Raw genomic sequence first — 22,988 nt, 5'->3', positions numbered from 1 at the left:
AAGGAAAAAACAAAGAAGTGAGGATCAATGGAGAGGAATCTTATTATCATACCCAATAGACCAAGTCCTCCACTTTCACTCCCTTCGTATCATTACAGTGCCACCCAGTTCGAGTTCCACAGAAAAACAAGGTTCCATGCAAGTTCCAACCTTGTTTCTGTCACAAAAGACTCACACCTAAAATCAATTGAAGCCCAATTGAACCGGCTATGCATCAATGGTCCCTTAACTGATGCTGTAGCAATTCTTGACTCACTGGCTCGGCAAGGTTCCAAGGTGAGACCGATCACGTACGTTAACCTTCTACAGTCATGCATTGACAGGGATTGCATATGGGTGGGTAGGGAATTGCATGCTAGGATAGGAATTGTGACAAATTTGGACCCTTTTGTGGAGACCAAGCTGGTGAGCATGTATGCGAAATGTGGGTTTTTGGAGGAGGCACGTAAGGTGTTCGATGAAATGCGTGAGAGGAACTTGTTCACTTGGTCTGCTATGATTGGTGCGTGCTTGAGAGAGTGTGATTGGGAGGAAGTTGTGGGGCTGTTCTATGACATGCTGCAAGATGGGTTCTTGCCGGATGAGTTTCTGATTCCGAAGATTCTACAGGCATGTGGGAAGTGTAGGGATTTCGAGACTGTGAGGCTGATACATTCGATTGTGATCCGGCATGGGATGCAGTGCGCTCTGCGAGTGAGCAATTCAATTCTTGCCGTGTATGCAAAGTGTGGGGAGATGAGTTATGCGAAGAAGTTCTTTGAGAGTTTGGACGAGAGGAACAGCGTGACCTGGAATGCAATCATAACAGGGTGTTGCCAGAATGGTGAGATTGAGCAAGCTAGGAAATATTTTAATGCAATGCAGGAAGAAGGGGTTGAACCTTGTTTGCTAACTTGGAACATAATGATTGCCAGTTATATTCAGTTAGGACATTGTGATATTGCAAGGGATTTAATGAGGAGGATGGAAACTTTTGGGATTTCTCCTGATGTGTATACTTGGACTTCCATGATTTCTGGGTTTACTCAAAAGGGTTTTATACATCAAGCTTTTGATATATTGAGGGAGATGCTTTTATCAGGTGTGGAGCCCAATGGTATTACAATTGCCAGTGCTGTTTCGGCATGTGCATCTGTAAAATCACTATATGCAGGATCAGAAATCCATTCTCTTGCTATGAAGTTGGGTTTGGGTGATGATCTGGTAGTTGGTAATTCACTGATTGACATGTATTCCAAGTGTGGTAATCTGGAAGCTGCTCAGCGAGTTTTCGATATGATGTTTGAGAGAGATGTATATTCTTGGAATTCAATTATTGGAGGATATTGCCAAGCTGGTTTCTGTGGCAAAGCCCATGATTTGTTTATGAAAATGCAGGAATCTGATTCACCTCCTAATGTTGTTACATGGAATATAATGATCACAGGATATATGCAAAATGATGATGAGGATCGGGCCTTGGATCTTTTACAAAGGATTGAGAAAGATGGGAAAGTTAAGCGAAATGCAGCATCATGGAATGCGATAATTTCTGGGTACCTGCAAAAAGGACTACTGGACAAGGGTTTGCAGATATTTCGGCAGATGCAGGCTTACCACACTTCTCCAAACACAGTTTCAATGCTAAGTATTCTTCCTGCTTGTGCAAATTTGGTGGCCGCAAACAAAGTGAAAGAAATCCACTGTTGTGCAGTGCGTAGAAATTTCATATCTGAAGCATATGTATCAAATATATTCATTGACACTTATGCTAAGTCAGGAAACATGATGTATGCAAGAAAAATATTTGATGGATTGTCATCAAAAGATATAATCAGTTGGAATACTCTGATTGCAGGTTATGTTTTACATGGCCAATCAGAGTTTGCTCTTGATCTTTATGGTAAGATGAGGAGGGAAGGACTTGAACCGAGTCGAGGTACTTTTGCAAGTATTATCTTAGCTTATAGTGATGTTGGAATGTTAGATGAGGGGAAGCATACTTTCTCCAGCATCAGTGAAGAATATCAGATTAGGCCGAGTCTGGAGCATTATTATGCAATGGTCTATTTGCTTGGTCGTTCAGGTAAACTTGCTGAAGCACTGGAGTTTATCGAAAACATGCCCATTGAGCCTACTTCCACCATATGGGCTGCCTTGTTTGCTGCCAGCAGGTGTCACCGAAATTTTGGATTGGCTATCCTTGCCGGAGAACGCATGCTTGAGTTGGAACCTGGAAATAATTTAACTCAGCTTTTACTTTCTCAGGCATATTACCTATGTGGGAAGTCTTGGGAAGCCCCAAAACTTACAAGGTTGGAGAAAGAAAAGGCTGTAAAGATACCGCTTGGGCAGTGCTGGATTGAAAGGAAAAACATGGTTCATACTTTTGTAGTTGGTTATCAGTCTAAGACATACTTGGACAAGCTACGCTCTTGGCTAAAACGGGTAGCGGTAAATGTCAACGCTTCCATTTCTGGCAATTTGCCTTCCATTGAGGAAGAAGATGAGGAACATGGTAGCATTGTACATAGTGAAAAACTTGCCTTTGCATTTGCTTTACTAGACTCTCATCATGAAGGACCTCAAGTTTTACGAATAGTAAAAAATTTGAGAATGTGTAGAGAATGCCATGACACTGCCAAGAATTTATCGTTGGCATATGGATGTGAAATATACTTAAGTGATTCAAATTGCTTACACCATTTTAAAGGTGGCTACTGTTCTTGTCAGGATTATTGGTAGAGGGAAAAGATGCAAGAGAGAATCTATTTTTTATGTGAATAGATTACATAAAAATTTATGAAATTCTATCATATGTATCATATGTATAGTTGTTCTTGTATGTTGGTTTCTGAACAAATCTACTTTATGAAAATAAACCTTTAACACACAAGTTTTTGGCTTCGCCTTTTACATTGTTTACATATTAAACTGTATCCAACTCCATTTGGTTATTGTACAGGCAGATTAATATATTATGATACTTTCTGGATGGAAGATTTGAATGTTTGATAGATAGATTGTACAGACACGGCATATGGTTTATAGATATCCATTAGTTTGATAGACAGATTGTAAAACCTTTCTACTTTGAAGATATCCATTAGTTTGATGATATCCACTACGTAAAACTTTTGAAGCTAAGCCTTAAACCCATGGATAGCCTAATATGTCTACTTTGAATCAATCTAATCCTTAACTGATCAAGGCAGATGATCAATTAATCAGAGCCAGCGTTTGGTTTACACAATGATGCTCTACACAAGAGTGATCATCACCAGACACAAGTTCTGTTTTCTACATTCAATCATAAAGGACCACTTGAGTTGAGTTGTTCTTTTTAAATGGTTGTTTGATACTATGATGATTATAGTGACAAGAGCAACACCCCTTCTGGTTTTATTCTCAAATTGAGGAAGCACATTTGGACTTGGAGGCTTGGAGATGTTAGGAAGCTTGGCTACGATAGGGTATTACCCCTACCTTTTTGTTCCCCTATTATTTTGTAGAAATTTATTATATATTTTATAATTGATTTTTGTTTTCTTTAAACTGCAGCAGATTATTCTCTTTAAATTTGGATTGAGGAAGAGTGCAAATTATGTTATATTTGATCTCTATGCTGACGGGAATATCCTCCTTACAGATGCTAACTTTATGGTCCTGACTCTCCTGAGATCTCACAGGTTAGTTCTTGTGCTCGTCATTAATATCATATCGTTCCTTCCCCACGATATGTATACTATGAACTATGAGGCATTAATTATTAGTACACAAAACAATGATAACAAATGCTTGTACTTTGTAATTTTTTTTACTAGCTTAACTGTGATAGGAGTTTGTGATAAAAGAATGTGTTGAGACAGCAAATTGGAATAGTTGTAGAGGATATGGAAACTGTTATAAGATGTTAATTTCTTACATAGCACATACGTAGGATTGTCAATTTTCTTGTGCTTTATTCTGAATGTTATGGAAGACCAGGCTTATGTCCTGGTTTCACAAGAATCTTCCAACTTCTATTTTCATTTTTCTTGGATTCACTTTTATTCATTATCCTTTTAATGATAAAGTTCCTCATGATCAACCTAGGAAAAATATTTTTGCAAAATAAAATATGCTATTCCAAAATCCTCAAATTAAGTTTATAGTTTAGGTCCGAAATTCTGCTTATAAGTTGAGTTTTAGGATTCATATTTACGTAAGTTTCAAGAGTTTAAGTGAATTATAGGTTTGATAAATTTGTTCTGCATTTTGCATACTCTATTTGACACATGATTTGATTCTTCTCTTTCTTTTGTTTGATACTCTATAGGCCGTAACATAAAGAACTTAGCATAAAATAAATTACTCTCTTGTTGGAAGGACAAATCAATAACATTCTTCAAGATATCTGAAATAGCAAATATCAGAAAGTTATTTTACATAACAAAATCCATGTTTGGCACAAGTTTTCAGTTTTTAAGAGAAGGGACTCTTACTATTATAAACCCAGACAAACTAATGAAAGTAAAATCTAGGTGGTACCAAGAAAAAAATTTTAAGACTCTGTGTAACTTTAATGAAAAATCTACATAGAAATTAAATAATCATAAATGGATAGGTAGCAATATGTCCTAACTAGCCAATCAATGAAAATCCCTCCATCTTGTACCATCTATTCTTTCTCCGTTTGATTTCACCTCAAAATTTGATTTTTCTTTTTCTTTTTTTTTTCCAGCAGATTCCAAGCAACATTAAAAAGAAATTAGACAGCAAAAGGAAAATTTCACTTTATGTTGGGGTTGCAATTGCTAATTTAAAGTGATGCTACTACTATCTTAGGATAAAGTTAAAAATAAAGCATTATAATTTCTGAATTATAAACCTTCAGTTTCGGGCATGCATTTTTTTAGCTCTAGATAGATGGCATAGGGCTTGGAAATAGAAGAGGAGTTGGACAGTTAAAGATGCCGTTAACTTGTATGATGAAAGGGTTGCTGGTACTGATGATACTCCTTCATTGAAGAAAATTCAGATGGAAGTCTCATTGGTATGTTAGAATTTATATAAAACTCTTCATGTTCTTAGATTAAAATTTATCTCTATACTTGAATAATAGTTAATTGCTATCTAGATGATGTTTTTTCTTAACGTTTCTTAAATTATGGTCTAACAGCAATTTTAGTTGCTTTTTTCACTCTCTGAGTGGAATGAATTATTTTATTTTATTGCAGCTTCTGCTCGATATGTTCAACCCATGTTGCAGATATCATGAACATTAGATATATATAGAAACACTCCATGATCTTGTCTGATTTTTTATTCTTTAGAGATCACAGATAAGTTTGTTCAAAATAGGGTACTGTCAAAAACAGTAAATGATGTTTTTGGTGTTGCTATGATAGAAGCATACCCAAGCAGTGGGATTAATAGGAATTTTTCTTGTGTTTGATAAATATTGTAAACTTGTTATTGACATTGTTAATTTAATTAAATATTTTATTTTGTTAGAATTAATTTAAATATATGTATATTATGTACAAGTGATAATAATTGTTGGCAAAAATAATTTTAAAATTTATAAAAATATAGGTTGTTATCTCTCATGTAGCAGTGAGTAGAACTAAGAAAAGTTTTAAAGTTTTAGCGGCAACCAAATGACAACTATAAGCAAATAACATGACAATTTTAAAATTAATTTTAGTAACCATATAAATTACTGAGAATAATAGTCCCTAAAAGTTGTAATTTTTTTTTTTTTGCGGCCACTAAAAGGAGTTTATCGGTGAATGTTATAATGGCCGTTAAAACCCTTCAGCAGTGAAGCATAAGCTAGCCAATATATAATTGTCCGTAAAAAGTTGGGAGGTTTCAAGTCATAATCTTTTAGGTATTAGAAAGTGATTGGGACTAAAGGGCACCAAAATGAAGTATTGATGATTGATTATGTGATATAGGAAAGGGGGTATCTGTAATAAAAGAAGTGAATAGTGATGTCGTACTCACCCAAGTTCTTGAACTTCAACAGGTTTCCATCAGTTTGGTCAACATTAATCATGAATGAAGGTACCAGATTCTTCTATTAATAATAAGCAGCATATTATGGCTGAAAAAAGTTTCACAACTAACATAAAGTGCGGTTGAATATGCAATTATCATACATAACAGAAACAGAGAAAGCTGTACCGTTCCATTCACAGATGTGGTAGAAATAGAATATGCAATTATCATGCTTTTTCAGTGGTAAATCTTTTCCTTTTCTCTCAATCATATGATTCTTAGTATGGGGAATAATATTGTGGAAAGAAAATGATTCCCCAGAAAAAATAAAAATAAGTTCGTATGCAACTTTCTCTGATTGATTTCAGAGTGTGATTTCTATTGGGGGGGACCTGATTCCCTGCCTTTCAACCCCTTCCCTCCATGGTGGAACCAGAATAGCTTCTTCCACATAGTTCCTCATCTATATTAATTTTAAACATAGTCCTGTCCCACAATCAGACACTTCCCGCGGCCATAAATTGATCTTGTTCCTTCCCCTTGCTACCCAAATAAACAATATCACTTCCATTCTGGTGTTTCCAAGCTCCATACTTTGTTATATTAGTTTCTTCTAACACAAGTAGAAGAAGATGGTAGTGCATGCATGAAGCATATTTTATCTCAGATTTTATTCAACAACTTTGTCTTTGCCACCTCTTGTTAACAACTTGGAATTACATGATGTTTTTGGGTGCAGAATTTCGATGATTCGGTGAAGAAACCTGCATCACATGGGCCATGGGGAGGAAGTGGAGGATCACATTGGGATGATGGGGTGTACTCTGGTGTAAGGCAACTGGTGATAGCTCATGGGACAGGAATTGACTCCATTCAGATTGAATACGACAAAAATGGGTCCTCTATCTGGTCACAGAAGCACGGTGGAAGTGGCGGCCACAAAACTGATAGGGTAAAAGGTTTCATATCCTTAGCTAGTTAATCTTGTGATATAGTGTGTTAGTTTCAAATTGTTTTTGACCATAAAAGGAAGCTTAAATTTGATGCTGGAAAACGTTTTATACCGTCTTTTAATCACATCCGTTCTTTTCGAATGACCATTTATGTAGTCAATGTAAAAAGTAGTTATTTTTGCTGACGTGGCACTACGTGATTGGATACATGTATAAAACTATTTTACACTAACCTTTATACAGTTTTTATCCAATTACATCCGTTCTTTTAGATGACCCATTCACGAGTTCAATGTAAAAAGTAGTTGATTTTGCTGACGTGACTTTACGTGATTGGATGCACGTGTAAAACTCTTTTACATTGACCCATTGTTACACTGTCATTGAATCACATTCGTTTTTTTAAGTGATCATTCACACCATCAATGTAAAAAGTAAGTATTTTTGCTGATGCTGCGCTAAAATTGCTTCAGAGAATCAAAATTAAATTCCTTTTTTAGTTGAAAATATCACTTCTTTTCTGATAAACACTAAACAAATTAACTTCTAACAAAAATCAAATAGGAAAATTGTGTTTTTTTTTTTTACACTTACTTGATTGGGTAAAATATTTTAGATGACAATTCATGCGATTAATATAAAAGGTAATTATTTTGTTGATGTTGTGTTACATAATTAGATATATGTGTAAAATTGCTTCGGTGCATCAAAATTATAATTTTCTTAAATTGAAAATATAATTTCTTTTCCGAAAAACACTGAACAGATTAACTTCGGACAAAAGTCAATTTTCAAAACAAAAATCAAGTAGGAAAATCGTGTTCCTTTTTATCTGAATATATCTTTTCAAGCCAATTCAGAAACACAAGCACCTATAATTTGCCACATTGAGCAAAGGAAATTATGATTGTATGGTTAAACTTAAGCATACTACTATCTACAAACTTGTCACAGGTGAAGCTTGATTACCCTGATGAGTTCTTAACTTCAGTTCATGGATATTATGGTAGCTTAAACCAATGGGGGCCAAACTTTGTTCGGTCACTAAGTTTCGTGAGTAACAAGAAAACTTATGGACCATTTGGTGTTGAACAAGGGACACACTTTTCAGTGTCAGCGAGTGGGACCAAGATTGTTGGGTTCCATGGCAAGTGTGATTGGTACCTAGATGCCATTGGAGTATATATGAAGCCCTTGAAGCAACCAAAGCCTTCCAAACTTCTTGTTCAGCCACAGAACCAGATTGCTAGTACTAATAATTTTGGTGGTTTTTCTGTGATACAAGGAAGTGTGGGTGAAACCTATGATATTGTTCTTGCTGTAAGGCAGAAGGACAATTTCGGTATGCTTCAACCGAACAATGTCCCAAGGAAGATTTCTCACATCAAAGAATCTAAATATACAGAACACAAGGAAAAGGTACAAGAGCCTGAGTCTCAAACTAATAATGTTCCTGGGAAGATTTCGCACATCAAAGAATCCAACAATATAGAACACAAAGAAAAGGTATGAGAGACCATGAATCAATATTATCTTTGGTGTTTTGGCTTCTGCACACAACTAAACCTTAGAAGTTAGAATATGTCTTTGTTTCAGACAGCACAATTGGAGAAGTTGCTTCCAAAGGTCGCAGGCGTGGTCAAATACAAGGCATGTGGTGGCACTGGTGGAATTCTTTTCGACGACGGATGCTATACTGGAATCAGGCAAATCAACTTGTCGCGTAACGTTGGAATTGTATGGATTAGAGTTTTGTATGATTATGAAGGAGAGTCCATTTGGGGATACAAACAAGGTGGGACAGGAGGATTCAAAACAGATAAGGTGAACGTCAAGTTTACATGCAAATCAAGCGTTATTTAGTAATATAGGGAAATCAGATTTGATTTGTTAAGTGATTCTTGTGCATCATTTTGCAGATAGTATTTGATTTCCCTTATGAAGTGCTGACACATATATCTGGTTACTATGGACCTATGATGTACATGGGACCTATTGTTATAAAGTCGCTTACTTTCCACACAAGTAAGAGGAAGTATGGTCCATTTGGGGATGAACAAGGAACTTATTTCACCACAAAGGAGAAAGAAGGTAAAGTGCTTGGCATTCATGGGAGAAAAGGTCTATTCCTAGATGCTATTGGTGTTCATGTAGCCGAAGGGAAAGTTATCGTGCCAGCGGCAACACCTCCCAGAGAGATCACAGCTACCAAATTGATGCTAGCTAAATCAGGAGCAGCAGAAGAGGTATATATCCCTCTTTCATTTACACAATACTTTTTTGATAAATCACCTTTTTGAAGATATTCAATGCATTTAAGAATTTTGTTATCTATTTTTATTGCTTACTCCATTCAATTTGCCCCTTCTTTCCAAGGTTTCTTGTGGCGTAATCAAAGAACCAGCTCCGTGTGGACCAGGCCCGTGGGGTGGAGATGGAGGTCGACCTTGGGACGATGGCGTCTTTTCGGCCATCAAGCAGATTTATCTGACAAAAGACAAAGAAGGCATTTGCTCTATTCAAATTGAATATGACAGAAATAAGCAATCTGTATGGTCTGTAAAGCATGGTGGCAATGGAGGAGACACCATGCACAGGGTATGTTTCGTAGCTTCCACTTTCTTCATGCATGTTTCACTACTTCCTTTCCTTTCCTTAGAACACTCCTCTTAATTGTGAAGATTAGATTTGATATTAAATTATGGGTTAGTTGCACTTTACCCTCCTTAACTTTACACCATGTACAAATCAATCCCTGAACTTCTCTAAATGTGCGTTCCACCAAAAAATACCCAGAAAAGGTTTACAAATACCTTTGTTCACAAAATTCTAAAAACTAAAAACACTGAAAATGAAAACTTAAACCAAACGCACCCTTAAGAGTCAGGCTTGCACATTTTTAAAGTTTAGGGGGCTAAAGTGCACATGGTGTAAAATTTAGGAGGAGTTGATCCTGAAATATGCTTTCAGTACAAAATGAACTTGACCATTCATCTATTCTTATTGTGATTGTAGATAAAACTGGAGTATCCACATGAAGTCCTTAGTTGTATATCTGGCTACTATGGATCAATCATTAAGGATGAGAAGCATATAATTATCAAATCACTGACTTTTACTACCAGCAGAGGGCAATATGGTCCATATGGTGAAGAAGTAGGGAAATTCTTCACCTCAACCACTACAGAGGGCAAGGTGGTTGGTCTTCATGGGAGGAGCAGCTTTTACTTGGATGCCATTGGGGTCCATATGCAACACTGGCTTGGACATCAAAAAGCTTCAAGGCCCTCACTCTTTAAGCTATTTTGATCATGTGTTCTTGAGCAATGATGCACTAATTTCGTATTTGGAGAAGTGTTTAAGGGGTTTCAATTTTTTTAGTAATAATAACACTTGAAGAATAATCATGTGATCAGATTTTAACATGATTATTTGTATTCTGTGTATGACTAATAATTTAGTATTTTATAAAAATATATAATGAGTATTAGAGACGGAGGTGAGCTAAGTTAAGGTTGGCCAAATTTAAGTTATGCTCACAAAAATGGAGTTTGGTTTATTAACAATTTGACTTGATTTTAAAATAAAAGCTCAATTCACTAAAGGTCATAAGTTAGTGCAACTTGATCCTTTTAAATATTATGAATCCTATTCGTAAATATTAACTACCTCTATACGGTCCAAAAGAATAAAAGATCAGCCTACGAGATTATAAACTTTTGTCTATTAATTTGCTAAATGCTAACAAATCAAGTTCAAACAAATTCACTCCCTCATTCCTACCTTGGTCAATATGTATAGAAGAAATTTTATATTTAGATATTTTGATACATCAAAAACCAAATTGAACCAGGCTACCATAAATCCATAATCATATTGTTACATATTGATAGACTATGACATCAAGTTGAGGCTTTAGAGAAATTCTTAAACGCTTTTTTTTATACAACTTCCAAATTATGTTATTAATGTCTAAGTTTGAACCAGGGATTAACATTTCAGTAAACTCTCATTTTTTTCTTGATAAAAGTTGTCAAGGACAAATTGTCTTTGTTGGAAAAGACAATTTGGCTATCAATTTATAATGGTCAAACTGAAAATACTAAATAGACTAAAAAACTGATTTAAAAAATATATAAAAGAAATCAGGACTCTCAGGTTAATAATTAATGATATAGTTATTGGTTTAGACAATCAAAAAGTTTTCAATTATGATTTTAATACACTCGTAAAATACTTGTACGCAATCTTTCTGTATAATTATTTATAGGTGATTTCTTCTAAACCCATGGCAATCTTGTGGGTAAATTACTCTTGCATATGTGTCTTCATCTCAATTATTGATCAAAAAAATTGTCAACCTCTCATTAATGCATTCATTGGTTATAGCAAAAGCTTTTAATGAACATATACTATAATAGATACTACATTAATTAGAGTATATACATACTGTATAGTGTATTGGGGAACATTTACAATTATAATTTCTATTATTTAACTTATTTTTCATTTTAAAAAGTACCCTCCATCTCTTCCTGAAATTAAACATGCATCTTTCAGAACTTGAAAAACACATAGCCTCCAGCACTGAAATTTCTTATCCTAGTACCCACTACCCAACCCTGTTTGGTTTTTTCTCTTTCGTTCAGTGTTACACCAGAGAGTAATCCACCCAGCGTCCATTTAGCAAGAATGATCTCCTTCGAGTAACAGGAGCCGGAACTGGTACTTTGGTTCCATCGGCTAGGCATCGACGTCAACTGAGGAGATGGTGAATGCTAAACTGATGTGGCTCCAGTATTCAAAATTTGTTACTGAACTTTTGCTTGTGACGAAACTGTGGCTGGTGGAAGCTGGTTTACCATCCCCATTTTTTGGCTGACTTCGAATTAGGTGCGTTGGATTAGGTAAGGTCACCTCCCTTCGGGAGTGCATTTTTTATCCGTTCAAGCTCAACCTTTGGTTGTCATCAAGGTATGTCCGATTAAGTTTTTTTGTTAATCCAGATTAGTTTAATTTTGATGATAGTCTATACCTTTTCAACGGTTCTCTGTTTAGGGTGTTGGGTTGCTATTCTGGAATTTGGAAATAAAGTAACATTGTCCAATTCTATGCTGTGGCTAGGTTTGGGAAATTGTAATTAAAACCTAATTCTGGGGTCGTAAAGAATTGGGTTAGTTTAATTGGATTTAGTTCATTTAATTTTACATGCAGCTTAGTTTAGCTTCCCTTCATTGCTGCCATTGGCTCTGTTTATTGACATTTTTGGGTAAAATTATGGCAGGGTTAAATTATGTCCATAAACGAGGATGATGTGAAGAATGATTCTGATAATGATTTGGGTGATGATTTCGATTATCAACCGAATGCAGAAGACGACGATGTGGATTCGCTGGATTCTACTAGCAAGAGTGAAGAAGTTTGTGGTGTAAAAAGAATAGCAGATTTAATGGTGGAGGATATTTGGAACCTGGAGTTTAGGATAGAGGATGAGGCCTGCCAGTTTTATAATGCTTATTCTTGTTGGCATGGATTTGTAATGAGGAAGGACGACGTGGTTAGGGATAATCAAGGTAGAATCATTAGTAGGCAACTTGTTTGCAACAAAGAGGGCTGGAGGAATATGAGGTATCTTGATCTGGATAATAGATCAAGGGAGGCAAGGTCACTAACGCGAACCAAGTGTCCAGCTCGGCTTAGGGTAAAGCTTGACTACGGCTGCGGTAGATGGAAGGTATCATCTTTTGTGGAATCTCACAACCACGATCTGACGCCACCCCAATTTGCGCATCTGGTTCTGTCCAATCGTCGTCTCACTGTCACTGATAAAGTCCAAGTGGAAAATCTTCATAATTTTGGTGTCAAGACCTGCCATATTATGGGGTATATTGCGTTCCAGAAGGGTGGATATTGTCATGCTGGCTTCACACGCAAAGATTTGTACAACCACATTGATCGTTATCGTCAGTCAAAGGTTAAAAACGGGGATGCTAATGCGGCAATAAACTATTTGATTGGCAAGTTAAACAACGATCCGCCGTTCTTTGGAAAGTATACTTTCACTAGTGACGAAAGGCTCGAGCATATTTTTTGGGCAGATGGGCAGTCAATTATCGACTATCACTGCTTTGGAGATATCGTTGCCTTTGATTCAACCTACAAGAAGAATAAATACAACAAGCCTTTGGTCATTTTCTCCGGATGCAATCATCACGGGCAGACTGTTATCTTCGGCTCCGGCCTACTATCCGACGAAACCACAGAGACGTATAAGTGGTTGTTGGAAACCTTTGTTGAAGCGATGGGTGGGAAAAATCCTAAAGCAGTAATAACTGACGGAGACCTTGCCATGCGAGATGCAATCAAGAATGTTCTTCCTGATGCGACCCATCGGTTATGCGGATGGCATCTGCAGAGAAATGCATGTGAAAATATAAAGAATCCTAATTTCCTGCACGATTTTAAGGGTCTTATATACGACAACAACGACCACAGAGACTTTGATCAAAGATGGGCAGCTATTTTGGATAAGCACAACCTTGTTGGGAGTACCTGGATGGAAAAGACGTACGAAACTCGTTCGATGTGGTCTCATTGTTTCCTCCGGGATAAGTTTTTCGGTTACATAAGGACGACATCACAGTGCGAAGGTATAAATTCTCTCATCAGATTTTATGTTAATCGCAAAAACACCCTCATTGACTTCATGCATAACCTGGATAGGGCCTTAAAGGAGTATAGAAACAACGAATTAATCGCTGACTTTAAGTCTCAGTTCTCAGAGCCAGTGATGATTACCTCATTGGAGGTATATGAAAGATTTGCATCATGTTATTTCACTCGAAACATTTTTAAGGAAATTCGTAATGAGATTCAAAGGGCAGGGGCTTTGAATATCAAGGTACTAAGCACAACCTTGGACAAGGTTGAGTTCAGTGTGACTGCTCTCGGAGATTCGGCCAAAGATCGACGGGTGGAAGTCGATAGAGGTAAGAATCTGTTCTCGTGCTCGTGCAAGATGTTTGAATCACGTGGTATTCCCTGTAGTCATGTCTTCTATGCAATGAAGTTTGAAAACATACTTGAGTTTCCAGATTCGTTGATCTACAAAAGGTGGACAAAGAATGAAAAGAACGAATTTATTAGCACAGAAATGCCTGTGAATGATGACGTCGAAAGGGTCTTAAAGTTTCGAGTTGGTGCATTGGCATCGAATTGCAACAAGCTGTGTGATATTGCTTGCAAGGATCTTGCAGACTTTGATGAAGTCCAGTATGAACTTGTCAATTTAATTCTCCGTCTGCAGTCACGCAAACAAGTGAAGGAGTCACAGCAGGACAAGGGACATTCATTCACAAACTATGAATGCACTGTTGATGATGTCATGGATGAGAAATGTGACACACCACATGTGCAGATCGATGTCCGAGATCCATTTCCATCGTCAATGCCTTGTGGCAACAAACAAGGATCGTACATGGCATTGTTCACGTCGATGCATAGGACACTTTGACCAATTGGAAGAATTAGACTTTTGAATTTAGTGCAATGCAAATATTTGGTTCCATAAGCATGATTTGTCCTGATTTACTAACCGCAATGTATTTGCCATTGCTTCGTATTAAGGAGTTTTAATTTGTTGTTATTTACGTTAACTGTGAATATATCCATTAGGATGATAATTATGTTCCTTAATATGTACGCGTTTTGCTTACATTGCTGTATTCTAGTGGCAGTTAATTGTGGTTGAATTTTGGGTAAGGAGTTCCTACCATTGTGAATATGCAATACAGTTGAAGAATTAGAGTTGTGTTAATTGATTTTTTTCCCGTCTAAGTTCATTAGGATGATAATCATGTTCAATAATATGTATGTGTTTTACTTACACTGCTGTATTTTAGTTGCAGTTAAGTTTGGTTGCATTTGGTGTAAGGACTTCCTACAATTGTGATTAGGCAATATAGTTGAAAAATTAGAGTTGTGTTAATGGATTTTTTCCCTACTTAGTGTATTTGATTTACCAACCAAATTATTAGATTGAATGCGTCGTAGGCTCCAGGGTTGAATTATTCATCGATGGTTGTACCTATGTTGTGCTACTTTCAGGTTGTGAATCCCTTTTGTTATTATGGATTTCCTATATTCGTCGAAAATTTTCTTAAGGGGAAATGGCGCCATGTACATGAAAATAGTTTCAAATATAGCGAGTGTTTCTTGTACCGTTTTAGGAGACTGGTTATGTGTCATGAATCTGTTATATATGAAGCAAAAAACGTAAACACAAACACATTTATATTTGAGCATATCATACTTTCGATTATTGGGAACAATTACATTTTGAAGATGCTAATCTTAGATACTTGATGAGAGTAACTTTTGCGTGGTCTAGAATTTTGCGGATAAATCCTCGTTGCAAGTATAGTTTCTAAACCTTCAAAAGTCCTTTCATACAAACGTTTTGGGTGTCACAAGTAACAAACCCCTTTAAAAATTGTTAACCGAGTATTCAAACCTCGGGTCGTCTTCTCAAGGAACTGTGAGGAAGTATGTTCTTATTATTGGTTATAAAGGTTGTAATCGGGGTTTAGAAGATGAGAAGCAAGTAATTTAAATAACAAATAAAGTAAATGGCAATTAAAATAAACAAATACTGTAAAGCAGACTTTTGGCAAGGTAAGAGAAGTTGGAGGTCCAACGTAGTTATCTCTCTCAACTATAATGAAAGTTGAATCTAAAATCCACTTGATCAACCTGTACTAGGGCAACGGAAAGTCAAGGGACTAATTAAATTGACCTTTGAATCCTATTTATTTCCTAAGAAAAAGTTGGGATTACTTAAGTTCAGCTCAATTAGCAAGATAACGATTATCAATTATGTTGAGTTTAATAACTGTTGAGTTACTGAATTCTTAACCAGGACCAAAAGGAAAAAAAGTAAAATTGCTAGAATAATAAAAATATCCTTAGATGGGAAGCAATGGTAACTTAAATCAAAGAGAACAATCATAAACTGAAAATACCTCAAATATTATTAATTCAGATAACAATCTGTAACATGGATGAAATTCATAAATTCACTAATCAATTCAAGTGCTGGAATAAATAAAAGTAAAAGGAAGCTAAAACAAAGGAACGTAAAACCTGGATTGAGAGTCACTCTTAAAGCAAGAAGAAATCCTAAATCCTAATCCTAAAAGAGAGAGAGGAGAAGATCTCCCTCTCAACTAAATATAAATATTGAAAAGTAAAATATGCGAGCTCTCTTTGAATGGGTGCATTCCCACACTTTATAACCTCTGGTCTATGCTGTCTGTACTTGGATCTGGGCCAAAAAGGGCTTCAGAAATCGTTGGGGGCACATTCTGTAAATTATGATACGTGGCCTCTGTCATGCGTCCGCGTGGGTCACGCGGTCGCATCATTTGGAGCTTTTCCTTGCCACGCGGTCGCGTCAGTCATGCGACCGCGTCATGTGCGTTCTGCTTAAGGCGCGCGGTCGCGTCAGTCATGCGGCCGCGTCGCTACTGATTTGTGCTTGGCACGCGATCGCGTCGTCCATGCGATCGCGTGGATACCAGTTTCCTTAAAGCTCCGTTTTGCTTTCTCATTCCATTTTAGTATGTTTCCTTTTTCATCCTTTAAGTCATTCTGCCTTAGAAAATCTGAAACTACTCAACACACTAATCACGGCATCGAATGGAAATAAAGGTAATTAAAATAATTAATTTTTAAAGCTTAGGAAACATGTTTTTTACAATATGACATAATAAGGAGGGGAGAGTAAAACCATGCAGTTAATATAAATAAGTAGGTGGAGGATTGAATAAATTACTCAAATTAAGCACAAAAGAACTCATGAAATATGGGTTTATCAACCTCCCCACACTTAAACACTAGCATGTCCTCATGCTAAATCCAAGGTAAATAATTAAGGTTAAAGTGTTGGAATGTCATGCAATGCAACCTAAATTAAATGCAACTACCTAAATGAATGATGCATCATGCAACTCTAATTTATTTACTCATATATAAAGCTTACATGTAGCCAAGTTAATTCACATTCTCAAGAAGTTATGTATATATATATAGCCAACCCTTAAATAATAAAGCATTTTAGCAAATGAGATGGGAAAGAAATCATTGTACAAACTTGCAAAACAATTAGTAAATTAAGTACAAATATATGTTGATGAGTTATAGAACCCTCATTGGATTTTGTGTTTACTCTCTAGTCACTCAGTGTTTATTGGGTTTATTCACTCTATTTTCTTTTTATTCTTACTTTCTATAGCTTTGTTCTTCATCTAACCAATCAACAATTATAGAATATAGTCATACCAAAAAGTCATGAGGTCTTTAATTGAGGTTGTAATGTGGTCAAGGTAAAGGTAAGGAAGGATCATATGGTGGCGAATGGTGAAGAGAAGCTTGTGAGTGTGGTGGTTCGAGGTTATGTTGAAAGGATGGTTTATATGCACGGGGTGGGGCTTGTTGGTAGTTACAAGGTTATCCACCATGTCTTTCATCTAGGTTTGCACTGTAGAATGGTCTTTGTCCAGGATATCTCGGAGGGTGTTGCTGCCAAAAGGGTTGATTAGATCCTCTTGGTCCCAACCATCCTTGATTGGTCTGACCTTGATGCACATTCCTGCTGTAACTTCTATTTCCCTTAACAATATTAGAACCAAACTCAAAGCGAGAGGGGTGAGAGTTTATAGTAGCAATTAAAGATAAAAAGGAAAAACAAAATTACATAAACAAGCAAAAGAAAAAAAAATATTTACAATAACCAATAATAAGGCACACGTTAGCAGTTCCCTGGCAACGGCGCCATTTTGATGAGAGTAACTTTTGCGTGGTCTAGAATTTTGCGGATAAATCCTCGTTGCAAGTATAGTTTCTAAACCTTCAAAAGTCCTTTCATACAAACGTTTTGGGTGCCACAAGTAACAAACCCCTTTAAAAATTGTTAACCGAGTATTCAAACCTCGGGTCGTCTTCTCAAGTAACTGCGAGGAAGTATGTTCTTATTATTGGCTATAAAGGTTGTAATCGGGGTTTAGAAGATGAGAAGCAAGTAATTTAAATAACAAATAAAGTAAATGGCAATTAAAATAAACAAATACTGTAAAGCAGACTTTTGGCAAGGTAAGAGAAGTTGGAGGTCCAACGTAGTTATCTCTCTCAACTATAATGAAAGTTGAATCTAAACTCCACTTGATCAACCTGTACTAGGGCAACGGAAAGTCAAGGGACTAATTAAATTGACCTTTGAATCCTATTTATTTCTTAAGAAAAGGTTGGGATTACTTAAGTTCAGCTCAATTAGCAAGATAACGATTATCAATTAAGTTGAGTTTAATAACTGTTGAGTTACTGAATTCTTAACCAGGACCAAAAGGGGAAAAAGTAAAATTGCTAGAATAATAAAAATATCCTTAGATGGGAAGCAATGGTAACTTAAATCAAAGAGAACAATCATAAACTGAAAATACCTCAAATATTATTAATTCAGATAACAATCTGTAACATGGATGAAATTCATAAATTCACTAATCAATTCAAGTGCTGGAATAAATAAAAGTAAAAGGAAGCTAAAACAAAGGAACGTAAAACCTAGATTGAGAGTCACTTTTAAAGCAAGAAGAAATCCTAAATCCTAATCCTAAAAGAGAGAGAGGAGAAGATCTCCCTCTCAACTAAATCTAAATCATTGAAAAGTAAAATATGCGAGCTCTCTTTGGATGGGTGCATTCCCACACTTTATAACCTCTGGTCTATGCTGTCTGTACTTGGATCTGGGCCAAAAAGGGCTTCAGAAATCGCTGGGGGCGCATTCTGTAAATTCTGATACGTGGCCTCTGTCACGCGTCCGCGTGGGTCACGCGGTCGCGTCATTTGGAGCTTTTCCTTGCCACGCGGTCGCGTCAGTCATGCGACCGCGTCATGTGCGTTCTGCTTAAGGCGCGCGGTCGCGTCATTCAATTGAGTTGCTTTTCGCCTTTGAATGCAGAGCAAGTCGTCTCCTTCCTTTTGGGTTAGGAAGTGGCAGGCTCGGAAGTCATGCGGCCGCGTCGCTGCTGATTCGTGCTTGGCACGCGATCGCGTCGTCCATGCGATCGCGTGGATACCAGTTTCCTTAAAGCTTCGTTTTGCTTTCTCCTTCCATTTTAGTATGTTTCCTTTTTCATCCTTTAAGTCATTCTGCCTTAGAAAATTTGAAACTACTCAACACACTAATCACGGCATCGAATGGAAATAAAGGTAATTAAAATAATTAATTTTTAAAGCTTAGGAAACATGTTTTTTTACAATATGACATAATAAGGAGGGGAGAGTAAAACCATGCAGTTAATATGAATAAGTAGGTGGAGGATTGAATAAATTACTCAAATTAAGCACAAAAGAACTCATGAAATATGGGTTTATCAATATTGACAGAAGATAACATTACTAACAATAAAGGTATGAAACCCTGTGGACATTTCCGTTAAGTTTAACATTAGTGAATCTTTCTATGTTTTCAGCCACTTGACTACAGTATGACTTTGATAGGCAGGGTTTTGCTTCCTGGGATTTCTGCCTGAACGTTTCCAAAATATTTTCATCTGGCATCCGTCACATTGTAGACTATAAATACCTGATATTAAAATTTAATAAACAATCACTGTAACAAAAATACATGTGAAGACATTTCAAGAAAGCAAAGACTGCAACATCATAATTACTTGATTTATGCAGCCATTTGAACATGCAACTCACCCATGTAGTCACCCAAAATCCACAGTCGCCTCTTGCACAAAAAAAAAAACAAAGTTTTGATCAATTTATATTAAGCATATGAATCTCATTAAGCAGTTATAGAAGCATCAGAAATAGTGCATTTACAAAGACAATACAACAACAACCTAGTGTTATAATTTATATTAAGCATATGACGGTCATTAAGGAGTTACAGCAACAACATATATAGTTAATTCACGGGTACACTACAACAACAACCTTGTGTTATTTATTGTTTCAGGTTGGTTTTGCCCACTTCATTCTTTCTTATTGTATTGTCTTAAATAGAAACTGAAAATGGGCTATCAAAATCGATGGGTTTGGAAGTTCCATCCAAGCATGGAATGAGTCTATGGGATAGAATAATGTAAAACGTAGCAAGAAAGAAGATGATAGTGTGTGATTGAATGAACTAAACACATAAAATTTATCTATTCCGATACTAACCGATTTGTGACACGTCGTCGCCGCATCAATGTTTGATACAGAACGCGTACCTCCATCTCCGGCTCATCCTCATGCATGTAGATGAGAATGTGTTAGAATAATTTCCAATATGACATTCTGTGTTAATTAATGTTAAGCTACTAGCACTATAACAAAATCAGTTGCTAGTTCGTAATTTGTAACGAAGGTCATAGATAACCGTTAAATCTGATATTGTTGGAACTACCAACCGAAAATAAAATAAAAAGAAAATGGAGCATGAAAGAAGATATCAGTATTTGGTTGAAAGAAGGTTGGCACAGAATTGATGAATTCCTAGGATTAAAGCATGGATATTTTGTGGTTTTTAAGTGTAAAAGTTAATCCAAAATAAATTCATGGTGATTCGTTCGAGTACCTCAGAGATCGATTATTTAAATTTGAGAAATTTTCGTAACGATCGCAACCGTCTGAATCGGAAAATCATTTCCTACACAGCAGTGATCGTCACGGAAATTTCTCAAACTCGAATAATCGACATCTGAGTCACCGTAATGGATCACAACGAATTTAAACTAGGATTTACCTTAACACGTATATACCACAAAATACATAGACTTTAATCCCAGTAAATTGAGAACTCTATACTAAACCTTCATTCAACCAAACGCCAACCTCTTCTTTCTTACTCTCTTTTGCGTTTATTTCATTTCCGCTTGGTAATTCCAACGAATTTGAATTTCAGAGTATAAAACAAAACCCCTTTTATTTGGTTTTCTCCGGACAAAATTAGTACAATTTTTTTTCTAAAGGCATACCCAAGGCTAAATACAATAGAACGTACCGATTCATCAAGAGTTAGCGGAAGGAAAACGGCTCCTGGCACTGTTTACAGATAGCTAATTCATCTAACCCGCAACAAGGAAGATTGCCACTTAGCATCATTTTTGAGTGCTCCAGTCAGGTAGCGATTCTTTAGCTTATATGTGTTCCAGTATAGGTATATGGGGCCTTCATACATCCTTCGTGCTGCAGCAAAAGTTATTGACCATCATCGTCACTATTGTCCGCATGTACCTCATCCGTTAGTATTTCCGGATAGACGGTGGCCTGAACTTTGACCTAAGTACCAACCTGGTTGCACAAACAACGAATCAAAAAATAACATAGACAGAAATTCACAATCAATGACGCAAATAAATCATACATTCACATACCCGGAAAAAAAAAATTGATCCACCAAACTACAACTAATCCTGTTGCGTATGGGTTTTAGGTTTTTCATCAATTTCCTTTCCAGGTGGCCGCAACCTACTCCTTGGTGTTACCCATGTTTCAACAACTGTCCATATGACTTCAAATCGGGGAAAAAAAATTACAAGTGAGAAACATGCATTTACTTATAATGAATTATGTAAAAAGTCAGTATTCTTAATCAAAGAGGAAACGAATGAGAACTTACGATAAAGAGATGTATTTGAACCCCCGAAAGGAACTCACCACCGCTAACATGATACGGCAGATGACTAAGGAAGACTATATAAGAGTATGAGGCGACTGACTTTGTTGATGAATATGGATCTGCCTCTAATGACACACGCTTATGGTTTCCTTCGAATATATCTAGTCTCTGCCTCTGATGACATATGGCTTCCATCAAACATTACTGGTGTGTGCATCCTTCTCGAGATAGGGTTTTTTCTTTAACATATCATGGACCAATAAAATCAATAACAAAAAGCCCACACCACATCCGACATTTCAGCCTGACTAGATCTAAGCCCAAATACAATAAATTTCCCAACATTGATTCATTAATAAAAAAGTTACATTAAAAAAAACATGAGGTTCTCTTGTCTTATAAACTGATTTGGCCAGATCTTTTAAAAAACGTTTGTGCAATTACCAAAAAAATTCTCATGTAACCAAATTCCAGAAAAAAACAATAGTTCTCCAACGAAGAATGGTTAATCAATTTTTGGGAGAAAAAAAATTAGTTGAATGTATATCAAAGGCCAACAAATAAAAAAACTGTTTCATCTCCACAGGAATAAATTCATTCTTGCATTATTTCCAAAAAAAAAGGGACATTCTTCCATTTGATGTTGAAAAAAAAAATTTCTCATCAAGTTAAAATGACATATTCAATTAACTACGTACAATAACCTACATCATTTGCGAATGCGATTCTGGTTTAGTTAATACCCAAATTTGTTTTCAAATTCATCACATGCATAAAAGGCAACATAATTGTTCAACAACCAAGAAACAGATAATCTAGTTTCATACTTCTTAAAACTACGGCATAAGTTTTATCATCATACATGGACAAACATGTCAAACACAGGCGTATTACTCCTTCAGTTCCTCATCCTAAGGCATCCTATCTGCATCGAACCTGGATGATCATCACTGGCTCAGTGGATATCACCTCGAAGATCCCTACACCACCCGGATTGAAGTTTCACAAAGAAGCAAAGTTCTCCCATCCTCCAGAAATTACGCCGAAGCTACCGTCCCTTTTTCCACTGTAGCTTGTATATGTAGCTTCGACCTCTATGTGGCCATGTGTAAGGATGATAGGGTACCTCTGACCAGTGAAGTGACTGAGATGATGGACATTCGGCTGATTTTAACACAAGATATTTCAGTAAGTATCAGCTAATTTAATGCTTCTTCAATTAAAAAAATGATAAACAACAGGTTGCAATAAGTTAACGCTTACCAACAATCGCGACGACATCATGCGAGCAGTTAGGTCCATCACAAAAAAGGGCCACTTGGTTTTTACCTTAGCGGCAACGGCTTTAGCACTGGCAGAAGGAGGGATGTTGATACACTTTACAATTTGATAGTCACCAG

General features: G+C 36.4%; 3 protein-coding genes across 6 annotated transcripts; all 3 read left to right on the top strand.

Annotated features, from left to right (window-relative positions):
• Positions 1-27: 27 nt before the first annotated feature.
• LOC140180928 (pentatricopeptide repeat-containing protein At1g19720-like) lies at positions 28-2,875 on the top strand. The gene has a single exon (XM_072222633.1). The coding sequence runs from the start codon at positions 28-30 to the stop codon at positions 2,722-2,724; it is 2,697 nt and encodes an 898-aa protein (XP_072078734.1). The 3' UTR covers positions 2,725-2,875.
• Positions 2,876-3,020: 145 nt separating this feature from the next.
• Positions 3,021-10,411, top strand: LOC112764343 (jacalin-related lectin 3). 4 transcript variants are annotated; one of them, XM_072222634.1, is made up of 8 exons: positions 3,021-3,452; positions 3,541-5,014; positions 6,704-6,916; positions 7,872-8,423; positions 8,514-8,741; positions 8,837-9,163; positions 9,294-9,515; positions 9,933-10,411. In XM_072222634.1, exons 2-8 carry the CDS (start codon positions 5,000-5,002, stop codon positions 10,224-10,226), a joined length of 1,851 nt encoding a protein of 616 aa, XP_072078735.1. In that variant the 5' UTR covers positions 3,021-3,452; positions 3,541-4,999; the 3' UTR covers positions 10,227-10,411. The 4 variants fall into 4 exon arrangements, with proteins under 4 accessions (XP_072078735.1, XP_072078736.1, XP_072078737.1 ...); XM_072222635.1 differs by lacking the exon at positions 3,021-3,452 and having other exon boundaries at positions 3,587-3,668; positions 4,878-5,014; XM_072222636.1 differs by lacking the exon at positions 3,021-3,452 and adding an exon at positions 5,993-6,030 and having other exon boundaries at positions 4,940-5,014.
• A 1,799-nt stretch (positions 10,412-12,210) lies between these two features.
• Positions 12,211-14,430, top strand: LOC112763064 (protein FAR1-RELATED SEQUENCE 5-like). The gene has a single exon (XM_025808832.1). It carries the CDS (start codon positions 12,211-12,213, stop codon positions 14,428-14,430), a length of 2,220 nt encoding a protein of 739 aa, XP_025664617.1.
• The last annotated feature ends 8,558 nt before the right edge of the window (positions 14,431-22,988 follow it).

The sequence above is a fragment of the Arachis hypogaea genome, chromosome 17 (genome assembly GCF_003086295.3).
Source record: "Arachis hypogaea cultivar Tifrunner chromosome 17, arahy.Tifrunner.gnm2.J5K5, whole genome shotgun sequence".
Classification (NCBI taxonomy): Eukaryota; Viridiplantae; Streptophyta; class Magnoliopsida; order Fabales; family Fabaceae; genus Arachis; species Arachis hypogaea.
This window is presented reverse-complemented; position numbering and strand designations above follow the sequence as displayed.